Source organism: Zonotrichia albicollis, chromosome 4, assembly GCF_047830755.1.
Source record: "Zonotrichia albicollis isolate bZonAlb1 chromosome 4, bZonAlb1.hap1, whole genome shotgun sequence".
Taxonomy (NCBI): Eukaryota; Metazoa; Chordata; class Aves; order Passeriformes; family Passerellidae; genus Zonotrichia; species Zonotrichia albicollis.
In genome coordinates this window covers 37,923,888-37,938,041 of record NC_133822.1, presented here as the reverse complement: position 1 = coordinate 37,938,041, position 14,154 = coordinate 37,923,888, and the positions used below count along the sequence as shown (strand labels likewise).

The following is a 14,154-nucleotide window of genomic DNA, read 5'->3' as shown; positions in this document are numbered from 1 at the left end:
GAAGCATTGATTGCCATGTATTTTTAGACAAAAATATAAGTGTTCCTATAAAATACTTGGCTTTTTGTTATAAATGTGATACTTTTAAACATAATTTATCCATCAATTTATCCAAATAGTTTAACCTATTTTCTGAAAGGAGTTCTGCTATCAATGGATGTTCAGTGTCCCCTCTAGCACCTGTCCGAGTTGTAATACGAATCTTATGAGTTACATAGTGCTCTGTATTTGAGACTGAGCTGGCTGAGTGATTTAGGATAGTGTTTAACCTTTAGATGGCTAATCTTAAGCAAGATGTATCCCACTATGCATATGTGCTATTCTAGTTTTTAAATGCAATATTTTATTTGAGGTTTTTTTAATTCTAGGATACACAATTTCCATGTTAAATAGAATAAAGGCTTATTTGTCCATCTAGTAGCCATAATATTGTTTTTATTATGTCCCTGTTTTGATTTTAGACACATGAAATGCAGCTTATATATGTGGAGTTGTGATCAAGTGCTTTGAAGACAGAATTTGAGTTATAGTTTTTTGGAAGTTTGGCTTTTGTAACAACGATGTGTGTATAAAAATTTTCTGGGGATGTATATTAACAAAAGACCATAAAGAGAAACAAGAACTATTTACATGTTCTTGTAAGTAGAAACAAGAACTCCTTACTGAGTCATTATAATTTCTTATTTCTTATAAGAATCCGTCTAGAACATGCATATTTTGTTTGATTTGTATTTGCTGCTTTTAAATTACAATAACATGTCAAAGTGTTTTTTGTCTTCCATGCCTTCAGGCAAGCAACATGGTAAGTGATCATATTTCCTGAGTTATAAGAAAAGTTCTGAAGTTTTTTTGATATGATACAAAACACTTTAAATTGTAAATATATCCTTTGCAGTTAAAACTTTTTGCTTCTGAATTGTCTTTCTTTGAATAGATATTGTTAATCTTCCTGCAAAAAATGGACTTGCTTCTAACCAAAACTCCACCAGATGAAATAAAGAACAGCGTTCTGCCGATGGTTTATAGAGCCTTGGAAGCACCTTCAATTCAGATCCAGGTATAGTAGTTGCAGCCTTTATTTAAAACTTGCTTTTTTCTTCATTCATCTGACATGCCAACTTTTTGTATACTCACACAAAAAGTTTTGTAAAAACTTATTTTGTAAAAAAGTGTTTGTTTACTTAAAAAAAAAAAGATAAAACTGTATAATATGCCCGAATGTTGAAAGAGATGAATGTTTTATTAAAGAATATTTATTTCTAATAAAGTAAAATTTAGTTTCCTTGTTTTCCAGGAAGGTAACCACTTGACTGTTGTTCTAATGCTCTTATCTTAGATTCCTACTAGCCATCATAGCAGGAAGTAGGATATGCATTTATATTTCACTGCCTGTGCAGCAGAAACCATGCAGGCATGCATGCCTGTACCAGTCAGTGAGAGGTGGCTGATTCTGAGCTCCTGCTGGTGAGAACATCTGTGCTGACAGTTACCTCAGGAGACCTGATGTGCTGTAAAGTCATATTAATCTGCATTCTGGTGACATTTTTTTATATATCCATGATTTTTTTTTTCTCCTTAGCTTTCTCTACCTTTCTAAGTTTCTTCTGGGGATTTTTTTTTAATCATTCAACTGCAATTAACTTCCAGTTACCCAAAAACGTTCAGGAGCGGGAGATAAAGAAACAAAATATTTCTGAAAGGCAGTTTTGGATAATCAGATGTGACTTTGCCTTTGCAAAGCCTTTGTAATATTAGGGACAAAGGTTTTTGTTTCTATATATCTGTCATGAGTTTCTTTCTGCATCAGTACTTTGGTTACTGACGTATTTAAAACATATACTTACAACATATACTTAGTATTACTGTCTCTTTCTTTTGAGATTGGTCTGAAATTGTGTTTATTTTTTCTCTGTTGCTAAAGGATGGTTAGATTTGACATGGTATTTTATCATTCAGTCCATTATTTTACTGCAGTATTATCGATAGTACTCATTGAAATTTGTTGATTTATATAAGAGATTAATAATTTGGTGTAGTAAAAGCTGGGTTTTATATAAAGGAACCTCATGAAAATGCAAGATATTCTTGCTGTTTAAATATTATGAATTTATGAATGCTCTTTTTTCTAAAATCCATTTTTGAAGATTCTGTATACATGCCATGATGCTTTATTATTATAGCTATTTTTAAGTGAGTGTGATAGATTAAGGGCAGGTTAGTTGAAAACATTTCCTTAAATATTTCCTTAGGAGGAAAGCCTAAGAAGGCATTTCAAACTAACTGATATTGAGTTATATTAGTACTAATTTTATAATAAATATGCATGTTTCTTTTTAAACTTCTGTGGTTTTGTTTTTTTAGGAGCTTTGCCTAAACATAATTCCCACGTTTGCCAATTTAATAGATTACCCATCAATGAAAAATTCATTAATTCCAAGAATTAAAAATGCATGTTTGCAAACTTCTTCTCTTGCTGTGAGTATCATAGTAACGTTCTCTAGTGTTCAGAAAATGTTGTAACCTTTAATTACTTTGGGTTTTACCATGTTGTGTCTTTAAAGAAAAGCCAATCATTGTGTTCTGATTTCTTACTGAATTTTTTTAATAAAACTTCTTAAAAGTGCAAAAGCATCATTTCTTTGCTCTAATAATTTTAAAAGTTGTTAACAACTTACCGTGTTGGTAATAGTGTAAAAATCACTGAAGTGAGTTCCACAGTAATACACATTGACAATGTTTGTCATGCAGAAAAGCCAAGTTTTTGTGAGCATAAAAACAAGCATTTTTCTTTCATGATACAAAACCTTTTTTTACCTTGTCTTGAATTTTTCAGTACAAAGATTATCTTACTAGTTTTGTAAATTTGTTTTGTTTTCTTCCTATAAATAAAGACTTTGTTTAATCCTTATCGTACTTCACAGGTCCGGGTAAACTCATTGGTGTGTTTGGGCAAGATTTTGGAGTACTTGGATAAATGGTTTGTACTTGATGATATTTTACCTTTTCTACAACAAATTCCGTCAAAGGAACCTGCGGTGCTCATGGGAATTTTAGGTAATTAATACTTCCAACTTTCTCTTTTGTGTTTTGATACTGTAAATCCAAGAGCTTTCTGTGTTACCATCGAACATGTTTGCATAGTGTTTCCCTAAAATGACTATTAAAACCTTTCTGGTTCTTGAGTATGTCCCTGTTCAGTTACCTTATGTATGACATTTGAGCACTAGTACATATATTTTTAGTCTTCAGGGCCCAGTGCAGTTCTGAGTACTCACTGCAGTTCTTGACTGTGACACTTACATGGACTGGGTGCTCCACAGAGTCAGAGGGGTTGTTTTCTGCAGAAGTATATATGAACTGTCATCTTTCAGATGCTGGAGCTTTTGACATATTACTGTTGCCTTCTTTTACCTCTCTTGCATAGCAGATGCTGTAAATGGTGGTGTACAAATCTGCTATTCCTTACTGCAGGTTTTGTTAGACTCATTTTGTTGGATATTCAGGCACACAGTTGTGTGGCAGAAGTGGAGCACAGTCTGGGTGAGGTCTCCCAAAATGACTAACAAAACCAAATGGTTTGGTACTGCTGGGAGGGGATACCTTACTCCCACTTGAGCTTTCCTACTGCCACTTGGTGCTTGCCTTTCACTGGGTGTGTGATTTTAGCAAATGGAATGGGCTTAAGGAGTCCAGACGACCAGAGCCACTGCCAAGGAAGAGTTGTGACTCCTTGGCCAAGTGTGGAAGACAGTGACTCTTTCCCCTCCTGACACCAAAGTTGTGTAGACCAGTTGTAACAGCTGAGCTGCACTGCCAGTAACCCTCATTAAACACTGTACTGATATATGATGGCTGCATTATTTTATTTGCTCAAAATAGCAAGAAGGCATCTTGTCTGTACTGATCTAAAGCTGCCTGTTTCCCTTAGCCCTTGCAGCTTTGATTTTTATTTGCTATCTAAGAATAAGGGACTCTGTTTTTTGCTTTAGTTCTGTTAATTCTGAATTCTACTCAGATACAGTGAGTAAGTGAATCCTGGTTTGGAAATTATGGGCTGAAATCAGCAGGCTCTCCTTTCTTCCAGAATCATAATACAATCCTTCACTGTCTTTGTCTTGGTGACAGCTCTGTTCTACTACTATAGAAAGTGAGGAAAGCTGCTGTGTCTTTTATGCTGGTATGTTCAGGTTTTGCCGCCAGAACCTGGACTGTTTAAGCAGAGGACTCTTCCTCTCAGAAACTCTGCAGAACTTTTGGGCTTAACACTCGGTCTCTCATGCCTGCCAGGATTTTTTTTCCAGTGAATTTGAAACAGATAAAGATTATGCATGAGTTCTGATACTATGTCTAACAGTCCACAACTTCTAGTTAACAGTTGTTGTAAAAAAACCCATCAGAGAGCAGGATGATAGTTAATCCTAGCCACTAGTAGTGAGCAGGAGAGAACAGGTCCTTAGTTGATGCAGCTTGTTTTCTCAAGTGGCAGTGTGTCAGTTTGTGGCAAATTGCTTGCACATCATCTGTTCAGAGCTGCATACTCTCAGATAATTGGCCACAACAATACATTCACTAATATCAGGTTTCATAGCTGCAAAGTATGACTTTGGACATGTTATTGTTCTGAAGTGTAGCTAAGCCTCTTGTTTGTTGTGGATCAGTACTTAGCCTTTAAGATCTCTTGGTCATGTTTTGTCCCTGCTTGCACACAAACACAGTGCTTGCTCAGATGATCAATACCTGTGTGTGTGTGCTACTTCAAGTTTGTTCACATTGTTTACTAAACATTTTCTCCTATTTTGATGTTCTCTGTTAGGTATTTACAAATGTACATTTACTCACAAGAAGTTGGGAATTACCAAAGAACAGCTTGCAGGAAAAGTATTGCCCCATCTGATTCCTCTTAGTATTGAGAACAATCTTAATCTCAATCAGGTAGGAGCACAACTGTTCTGCATGCTTTTCCTTGACAGTTATCTGAGAATAAATTTAAACTGCTGTCATAAAAAAATTCATTCATTACTGCATATCTGTGTCTATTGTGAAAATAAACAATACAAAAACCCTTCCCAATTTTACTGTATTTCTGTGTTTGAAGCTTGTTATTTTTTAGTGTATTTAACTGATCTGGTGTAAAATTTCAAAATTAATACTGTCACCTTCCAAATACCCTGCAAAAGCAGTTAGCTACTAACATAATAAGTATTAAAATAAAATGCTATGATGCTATGAAATATTGGGAAAAGGAATAATAGGTTGGTTGTTTGTTTAAAAATTAATCTGGTAATACTTGTGTGGAGGTTTTGTCTGCATCAGCCCATTTCAATTTTTTTAGTGGCATGTATTTTTCTGTGTTTCACTATGCACTCTGCTTGTAATTTGCTGTCTAATGCACGAGAATGAAGGTGGAGTATAAATTATTTAAAAGTCTGCACTATCTTACATTGTGTATTGTGGGTTTATGAGGTTATGCTAAGGTTTATGCTAAGTTACACCTATCTGAATTCCATCACTGCAAAATCCAAACTTCTTATGTATTTCTTTTCCAGTTCAATTCTTTTATTTGTGTTATAAGAGATATGCTCAATAGATTGGAAGCAGAGCATAAAACAAAACTTGAGCAACTTCATGTCATGCAAGAGCAGCAGAAGTAAGTGTTAATGTTTTGTGTTGGAGAAGTAGTCATTTTTTGGCAAATGTTAGAGAACTCTAGCAATAGCAATAAAAAAATCAGGTAATTCTAAGTTCAGTAGTTGAGAATTATCTCTAATAAGCATAGTTGGCAGAAGATCCACTTCTATGTGCTAAGCTGCTTTCCTGTAGTTGCTGAGAAATAAACCATATCAGAGAAACATAAACATGGCAGCCTTTTAGAAGGCTGTGATATTTTGAAGTACTTGGAGCTATTTTATGGAGCCTGATATGAAGTGAGATTTCTGAGACAAAATAATTTGGGATATCTAAAGTCTGGGTCACCCTGCTCAAAGGGAGAAATGAAGACCATGGGAGATTATTAGGAGATGTTTACTACTTTTCAAAGGAACATTTGCCAGTCTCCTGAAGGCATTATATAAAAGTGGTTGCTCTCAGTGCAATTGTTTGGTATTATTTAAATGCAGAAGAATGATCTGCATTGTTAGATTGATGTTATGGATGTGATTGCAAAGTTGCCTTGTTGTAATATATTCTGCACTGTGTAGATCCTTGGACATAGCCACCCAAATGAGTGGGGCTGAAGAGGCAAGATCTAGTGGTACAGGCAATCAGGTAAGTAACAACATGTAACTTACTCATAGAGCACTGAAATGTAGAATCATTTAGTTGATATTTACATAGCCTTAAATTGCACTATTTCAAATAATGAAATTTCTTTTCTTTGAACTTAAACAGATTGACAAGGTATTTAATAATGGGACTGACCTTCTCACTAGTGGATCTGATAGTAAAGAGAATGAGATGTCATCAATACAAAGAAAGGTGTGCTTTGCTTTTTTTTTTTTTTTTGTAATTATTTTTTCCCATCTGTCTAATCCAAAGCTGATAGGGTTTCAGAAAAAGAGTGTGTAAATAGGTACAATATTTAAAGCTTTAGTAGAAAAACTAACTGCTTTATATAGTCACATGAGAAGGTCCATGAAAAGCGTTCAGATCATATTCTTCAATTTACATGTAAGCCTTTCCTTGAATATATGTTTGTATGAAGTAGGCAGCAATTAGGATTATAAATTTGTGGTCATTTTCTTTCTCCTTAATTATAGATTTAAATGAAACTGAAACTTCACCACTGGATATAGGTAGGAAAAGCAAAATAGGGATTCTTATGATAAAATGACAAAGAGAAATGAAGATAAAGTGTAGAATTTTAAGTAGTAGTAGAGACTTACTTTTACTCTACCTTTCAAAGTTAAGTGAAAACAGTCAATATGTGGTTAAATACAAAAAGTAAAAGAAAAATATAGCATAATATAAAATATAAGCAGTAATACAGTAAACATAAGCTTTAAGTATTGTAAAATTCTTTTTGTACTAATTATAGAAATGGCTGCCCAGAATCTATGTTTTATCATTTTTCTTTCTAGTTATCTGAGTCCTTGCATTAATTTTAAAGTAAGGGGGAATGATTTAATTATTTCATCCTTCAGTATTAACAAAAGTGGCGTTAAAATCCTCAAAATATTCTTGAGCAGTTTTAAAATGAAATTCCATTTTCAACTCCACAGTCAATTGAATTTCTAGATCAAGTTAGTAACCATATAAAAACAAAACCTGTAAAGAACACTTTTTATTACACCCAATATTAAGGAAACAAAGCTAAAGTGGCTCTGCTGATATATCTGTTTTGTTTGAGATCTGGCCAAATTTGTCATTATGCTGCTCTTAATATTATATTTATTTGCTTGAAGTGCTTTCTAGCAATATGGTAAATATAATAGTAGATTTCACTTATTGCCTTTCTCTTTTGTGTAAATAATTGTATTTACCACATAGTATTAAAACAACAGTGCTAGTAAGAAATAAAAATATGAATGTCAGAATAAGCGTTTTTTGCACATTACTACCAGTACTTTCCCTTTTCAAGGCCTCACTTACTCTGGAAGAGAAGCAGAAGTTAGCTAAAGAACAAGAACAGGCACAGAAACTGAAAAGCCAGCAACCTCTTAAGCCCCAAGCAACTACAGTGACACCTCCAGTGAAGCAGGTGAGAGAGAGCAAACAACTGCACTGTTTCCATTGGAGCTCTGATGCTTTTTCAAGGGCTGTATGCATTTAGCATATTTTTTCTCCTGTGAGTCACTTTGTTTTCTCTGGTGGTACAACGGCACAGTTGAGAAAAGCTAAATTAAATCTTCATGTGCCTTCCATTTGCATAATTAGCAATATTTCCACTTTTCAAATTGCCAGAGTTTCCAGGGATGTCATTATTATAGGAAGGTCATAGTACTAGATAAGGAAAAAGGACATACTAAAAAAGGTTTTTCTCTGAAGAGTTTCTTAAGGAAATATATAAGATTTGGGGATAGGAATGGGCCATTTAAGCAAACAGTCACAGTAGTGCTTTGTGTGGAGTCTTAGATGTCAAATTAAAATTGCATAACAATTAGTTCTAAGTAGCAAAGAACACAAATACTGTAATTTCTCTTGTGTATTATTACATTTCATGCACAATTCCGTACAGTGAATTCTAATATCTGAAAAATTAATGCTGGGTCTGCAGGGGTAACAATAAAATACTGTTGCTAGAGTGTTGTACAGGAAAAACATTTAACTGCATTTTATGTCTTTTGCAGACAAAAGACTTGACAGATACCTTGATAGATAACATGGCATCTTTGACCAGCCGTCCTATCAACCAAGCTCAAGTTGCATCTTCAAACAGCTTCTCTTCTGTTCCTTCTATGGCTGTTGGGATGGGATTTTCATCACCCATTGACAACACAAAGAGAAATATGACAAATGGACTAAACACAAACATGGGGTTTCAGACTGCTGGATTCACCATGGGAGCAGGTCTTGCCACTCAGAATTTCTTCAGTGGTCCAAGTGCAGCAGGAGCAACCAAGATGAACATGGTACCACCTGCCAATATGCCAAATTACAGTCCTATGAATGCTGCATCTGCAGTCTCTCCACTGACACAACAAAACAGACCCCCAGACATGTCTGCTTTAGATAATCTTTTTGGTCCCCAAAAGCCCAAAGTTAGCATGAAGCAGTTGGCTCAACAGAAATCAAGCCAGTGGGTCAATCAGTTTGTGCCACCTTCAGGGTCCCCAAATGCGAGCAATACAGCCTTGGGACCTCAGATGAACATGCTAGCACAGCCAGGCTTTGGCATACAGGGTAATCCTTTCTTTTCTCCTCAGAACTTTGCACAACCAGCAAACACTATGACAAACAGCAGCTCAGCTAGCAATGACTTAAAAGATCTTTTTGGGTAAAATGTTTTGTTTTCTTCCTTCAAAGAATGGTGAAATTTGGATCATGGGTAAGCTGATTAACATCTTGGTTTTATTAATAAAAGCATGACTTGGGGAAACTTTCAACCCAGCAAAGTAAAGACTTCTGGGCAGGAAAAAAGGCTGATGTTTCATTCACCTGGTACTGCAGTGGAATTGTGTGAGTGCAAAGTCATCTTACATGCTAAAGATTTCCTGTCTCTTTCCCAACATGAGAGTGCTGAAGGTAGGATGCGTATATTCATCTGAAAAAGAAGTATATTGAAATTATTCAGAGCTGAACTCAGTCAAGTCCAATGAAATTCCCTACAATATTTTGTTTAAGTTCAGCAAAAATGCTTATGGGGTATAATGCTGCTATTGGATGCAAACCTGGAGAATTACTCATGTTGCCTGAATTTGTCACAAGCTGTCATTTTGTTCTATCACAGTTTGCAAAAAGAAAATTCTTCAGCTGACCTAAAAATCTTGATAGCCAAATTATACAGAGAGCACTCTAACCCATAACTAAGGGCAAGACCAAGAAGGGAGGATATTTTGACTTTCTTCTCTCATGTAAGCCAATGTAATGAATGTGGTAGTAAGATCTAACAAGATTCATCAGGCATAAGAAGTTGTTTTAAAACTTGGTTCAAGTTTGGGACAGAGGAAGAACACTGCTTCAAAGGTCATGCGGGTTTACAATCTCTTTTATAATGCCAGATCCTTGTTACAAGCCCCATAGCAAAAGCAACATACCACTTAAGCAGGATTTTAAAATACATGTGGTGATTTCATCACATTTACTGTATATTCCATTGTTTTGGCTAGTATGATGCTGCTTCTAACTGATGTGAAAAAAACCCTGTAGTTATGAAACCTCAAAAAATGAATGTAAATGTAAAATTCATGTTGACTGCCCCAACTGTGTAACTAAACACACGCTACATAGTTACACAGAAATATCTTGAATTAATTAATAATTTTTGGCTCAGTTGAGACAATGAAAAAGGATCACCTTATACAATTTGCACAGGGTTTTATGGAAAAGCAGACTGCCATAAATTGCCTTGACTAAGAGTGAACTATTTCATTTTACTTTTGATTTAAATCAAGTCCTTATGAAGGATAGATTGACATGAAGTGATTTCTCAAATACGGATTTGTAAGCTCTAGAGTGTATGATAAATACACAGGTATTTCAGATCCTTTTTATTGTATTACGCTAAATTCAATAAAGGTCTCCAGAAATCCACATAGTGGTTTCTTCTGCTTGCAGAAGGTGTATGTTCAGCTTGCCCATGGTGGAATCTCTGCTCTGTCAGATACTACTGTTGAGTTTTAACTTCTTTTTCCCTAAGAATTTCAAGAGCTTTCTTACCTAGAATTTTGCAGACTATAAATGGTTATTTTGAGAAGGAAAGAACTAGTTACCTTTTTTATGGAAAGCCTACTTGCTTTATTTTTCAAAGCCTTTCACTGAAGAAACTCTTCTTTCATTTGCTGCTTAAGAAACCAAAGGGCCTTATGCTGTAAATATGACTTGTATTTTGTTATACTTCCACAGTTCTAAGCCGTGATAGCATTAAGCATATTTCTTAAAGAATTCTTTATGTATAATAGCTGCTGCGTTAGTCCTATCATTTTAAAATACCTGGGACCAATAAATCTGTGGTCTGGAAAACAATACCTAATACATTGTGATGCTTATGTGCTGTTAATATTCATGGTAAGCATTGTAGGTTATGTTAAAATATCCATGTAAATTGAAGTACAATACTAGAACTGTTGAACTATTTAAATTCATGTACAGTTGCTGGCACTCTATACTCTCAATCACACTCATGTCTTCTTTTATGCGTTTGTTAGGGTAACCTAAGGCAAGCCTTTGAAGAATTACTTGAATCTGTATTCCTCTAAATTGTTAGGAAAATAGGTTTATATTAAAAACATCTCATAGGACACTACAATGTATTAAATTAATACATCTATGGCAAAGGCAGTCATAAAAGTCAGTGTCCTGATATCTCTGGACTGGGAGCTTTTCAGAACTGGATTTAGTTTAGCCTATTGCAGGGAAAGTAGAAAAAAAAATGGTCTGATTTCATTTGCTAGACCTCCTAAACTGTGTGGTTTGGGGTATGTGCTTTTGGCATGGGCTATACCAGAACATATGCTGTTTCGTAAGAACAAAGTAAAAATAAATCCTACAGGTTCAAATTAAAATAAGCCCTTTTTTGAAGTGGTAATGCAATGGAATAAGGTCTTTATCTGACTCGAGCAATAGGACTTTTTTCCATTTATATTTGAGAACATAACTTTTATTTCTCTTGTTTGCTGCAATTTTCAGAATGCCCAGAGTGAAAGAACAGCAAAGAAAACTGGAAAGGTTGCTTACAAATGCTCTAACAAAATCTTCCAGTTATTTAATTTTTTTTTTTAACTTAATAAAACAAAAGCAGTGAGTCCAGTCTCTTTTTCACATAGATGCTTCTTGTTTAGTGGTCAGGAAACTCAGTGTGTTTGAAGTTCTCAAATGATTTCTTCTTAACTTAAAGGAAAGAGGACTTGCAAGAGGTAAGTTATCATGGCCACATGCCACTTGGCTCCTGCTACTGTAGTTTTTCTTTAGGAATCCTTGGCCAACTGACCTCTCCACTTACAAGTTGTGGTTCTAAGGCCCTGCAAGAGGCTGGAAGACTTGTTTTGTGGCCAGGGTGAATTGTTTGAGAGCAGCAGTTGTGCTTCACATCCAAGTTGGTTTTTGGGAAAGACAAAGGGAAGGGACAATGTTGCAAAATATGGGTATTCCAGGAGCCTCCTGTAGCTGAACTTGGATGGAAAACAGTGCTACATCTAGCCTGGCCTGAAGCAGAGGGTCTGCCTAGTCCTCATGTAAAGTAAAGCGGAGAAAGAACAAAGGTTTGAAATTGGTACCTGGTTAAGAAACTACAAATGCTGTTAATGAAATTATAACCTGGTAATAAGTTATTGTTTACAATGCCTTGAGGAAGACAGTAAATTACACTAAATTTTTGCCCTTCATATTGAACCTAATTTAAAGGAAAAATGTGAAAGCCTGTCAGGTTGTATCATGACAGCAGCCACTCTGCACCCACTTGGGTCACCCACTGTCAGCATGTCTTCATGTACTGTGGAAATGAGGACCAGGTCTGGGCTGAAATGCCCAGCCCATCTAGTTTATATTGATTTGTAAAGGGAAGGGCATAAGTTCCTATTCTTTGAGTGATTCATCTATATTTTGTTTTCTATCAAAGGAGAAGCTAAGTGAAAATAGCTGCACATCTTACATCAGTTGTGCTTTTCCTGCTCTGGTGTATGCTAAATGAGTATGACTGCACCAAGACAGCAGTGTTTTCCATATTAGAGCTCTTGGTTCCATTTGGCTTTAAATATTAAAGTGTCAGAAGCATCCTCTCAAAACTCAGTCACAGAAAACAAACTAGTCCTGCTAGAGGGAAGGATTGTATTAAAGAGGCTTGAAAAACCTCTACTTGGGCTGATGGAGGAAAAACTACTGAGTTTCAGATTAGCTTAGAAGCCCCTAGTTCTGACTCTTGAGAGAAACCAGGAATGAAATGGCACAGGTGTCACTGGGGGAGGGAGCTGCTCCTGTGCCTTTTCATCACACAAGTGGTGTGACTAAGGCACAGAACAGCCCTTGGAACTTGCTTATGCAGGAGGGCAGCAGTACCAGTGGAGGCTTTTGAAAGGTAAAGGAGTTTCCAGTTACTGGGAGATGGGGAGAGAAATTTACTGGGAGCATGGGTAGATGCTGGTTTGTTTTAATGAAGATACTTTGTTCTCCTCACTGTGAATAAGAAATGTTGTGGGGAAGTTGTGGCCTTACACAGGTGTTAAGTACCCCAAGTAAAAGGCTGAATTTTTGGATGTGTAGGTGCACAACATTTCCAGCCTTATTCTTTAAAACTTTCCTTTTCTGTTTCATCTTTTTAGCAGCAACTGGTTCACATTTATGTGGAACCTTAACAAATACCCTGATTGCCTTTTAAAGTAAGAAAAATGTATGTTGACTTTTGTATTATAACCTCTGTTGTAGTGTTATCTGTGTCTATAGATAGATAAGTGTGATTGTATTCTAGATTGTAGGAGTTTTGGATTTCTCAGTTCAATTGCACCAAAAAACCAGAGATTAAATGAGAAGTTAGATTTGAATCAAATTCCATGAAGCTTCCATACAGGCTAAGAATTATATGATACTTGTGTTATCTATTATTAATAATACATGCCTAGTCTGCCTACATCTGTGTGACTTGAACAGAAAAGGAAAGTTTTTAAAACATAAGTTTATGAACACTGGATCTTGCATTACTGGATCTTGCATTACAATGAAATGTTTGGACTTTGGAGTGACCTTTGGTTATTGATTAAGGTCTTTTTATTGGGGTTGGGTGGGATATTGGTGATTTGTGCCATTTCCAATGAAAGAAGGGAGGGGAAGTACAGAAAAAAAATACCCTGCTGTATATGTAATCCTTCTTTTTCTTTGTTAAGAGATATGCTGCATTTTATATACTCATTGTGAACTTTTCCTTTGGAAAGCTGTGAGAAAACCTATCTGGAGAATTTAAGATGAGTGAGCTGAGTTTCAAGTGAGGTTCTGCCTTGTACATTACCTTCAATTAGGTTTTGACTGCTTTGCAAGAAAATGACACAAGGCAGTAAAACCTTGGATTCATACACCAAATCCTCTTGCCTTTCAGGCCTCACCCTTGTATCAACATAACAAATAAGCCCTGAAGTTGTATTATCTTCAAGTTCTCTGGAACAGGTCTAACTGCTGTACAGATTTCTGAGATGAAGCTGTAAATCAAAATGTGTTATAGTGAACTCAGGCCTTGTGCAAAATATTTAATACTTGTTTATTTGTCTAATTGTACAGTCTCTGTACTAGTGGCAGTTTTATGTTCTGATTGTAAAACATTAAAATTCTCATGGGATTTATGGTGATATTGTTGTTGTGTCAGCCGTGATTCATAAATAGAACTGTCATAGCATGACATTAGTGTATATCTGATTTATTGGACAGCTCTTCAAAACCAAAATTATTCTTGTATCAACTTTTAGATCAGTTACTTTAAAGCTATGTAAAAGGTACAGTGACAGTTTTGAGAAATACACATCACTTTGTACTCTGAATTAGGTTGCCTATGGAAATAAATGAATTTTCATATTTTCA

At 35.5% G+C, this 14,154-nt stretch overlaps 1 protein-coding gene across 2 annotated transcripts in view; it reads left to right on the top strand.

Annotated features, from left to right (window-relative positions):
- Positions 1 to 14,154, top strand: part of SCYL2 (SCY1 like pseudokinase 2) — a 34,359-nt gene extending 20,205 nt beyond the window's left edge. The window contains exons 10-19 of one of the 2 annotated variants that reach the window (XM_074539565.1): positions 791 to 802; positions 935 to 1,057; positions 2,362 to 2,475; positions 2,922 to 3,054; positions 4,814 to 4,932; positions 5,547 to 5,647; positions 6,198 to 6,264; positions 6,388 to 6,474; positions 7,577 to 7,696; positions 8,286 to 14,154. In XM_074539565.1, coding sequence (XP_074395666.1) covers positions 791 to 802; positions 935 to 1,057; positions 2,362 to 2,475; positions 2,922 to 3,054; positions 4,814 to 4,932; positions 5,547 to 5,647; positions 6,198 to 6,264; positions 6,388 to 6,474; positions 7,577 to 7,696; positions 8,286 to 8,936 — 1,527 coding nt within the window. In that variant the 3' untranslated portion in view covers positions 8,937 to 14,154. The remainder of the gene's footprint in view (positions 1 to 790; positions 803 to 934; positions 1,058 to 2,361; positions 2,476 to 2,921; positions 3,055 to 4,813; positions 4,933 to 5,546; positions 5,648 to 6,197; positions 6,265 to 6,387; positions 6,475 to 7,576; positions 7,697 to 8,285) is intronic. The other variant, XM_074539566.1, reaches the window with a different exon arrangement.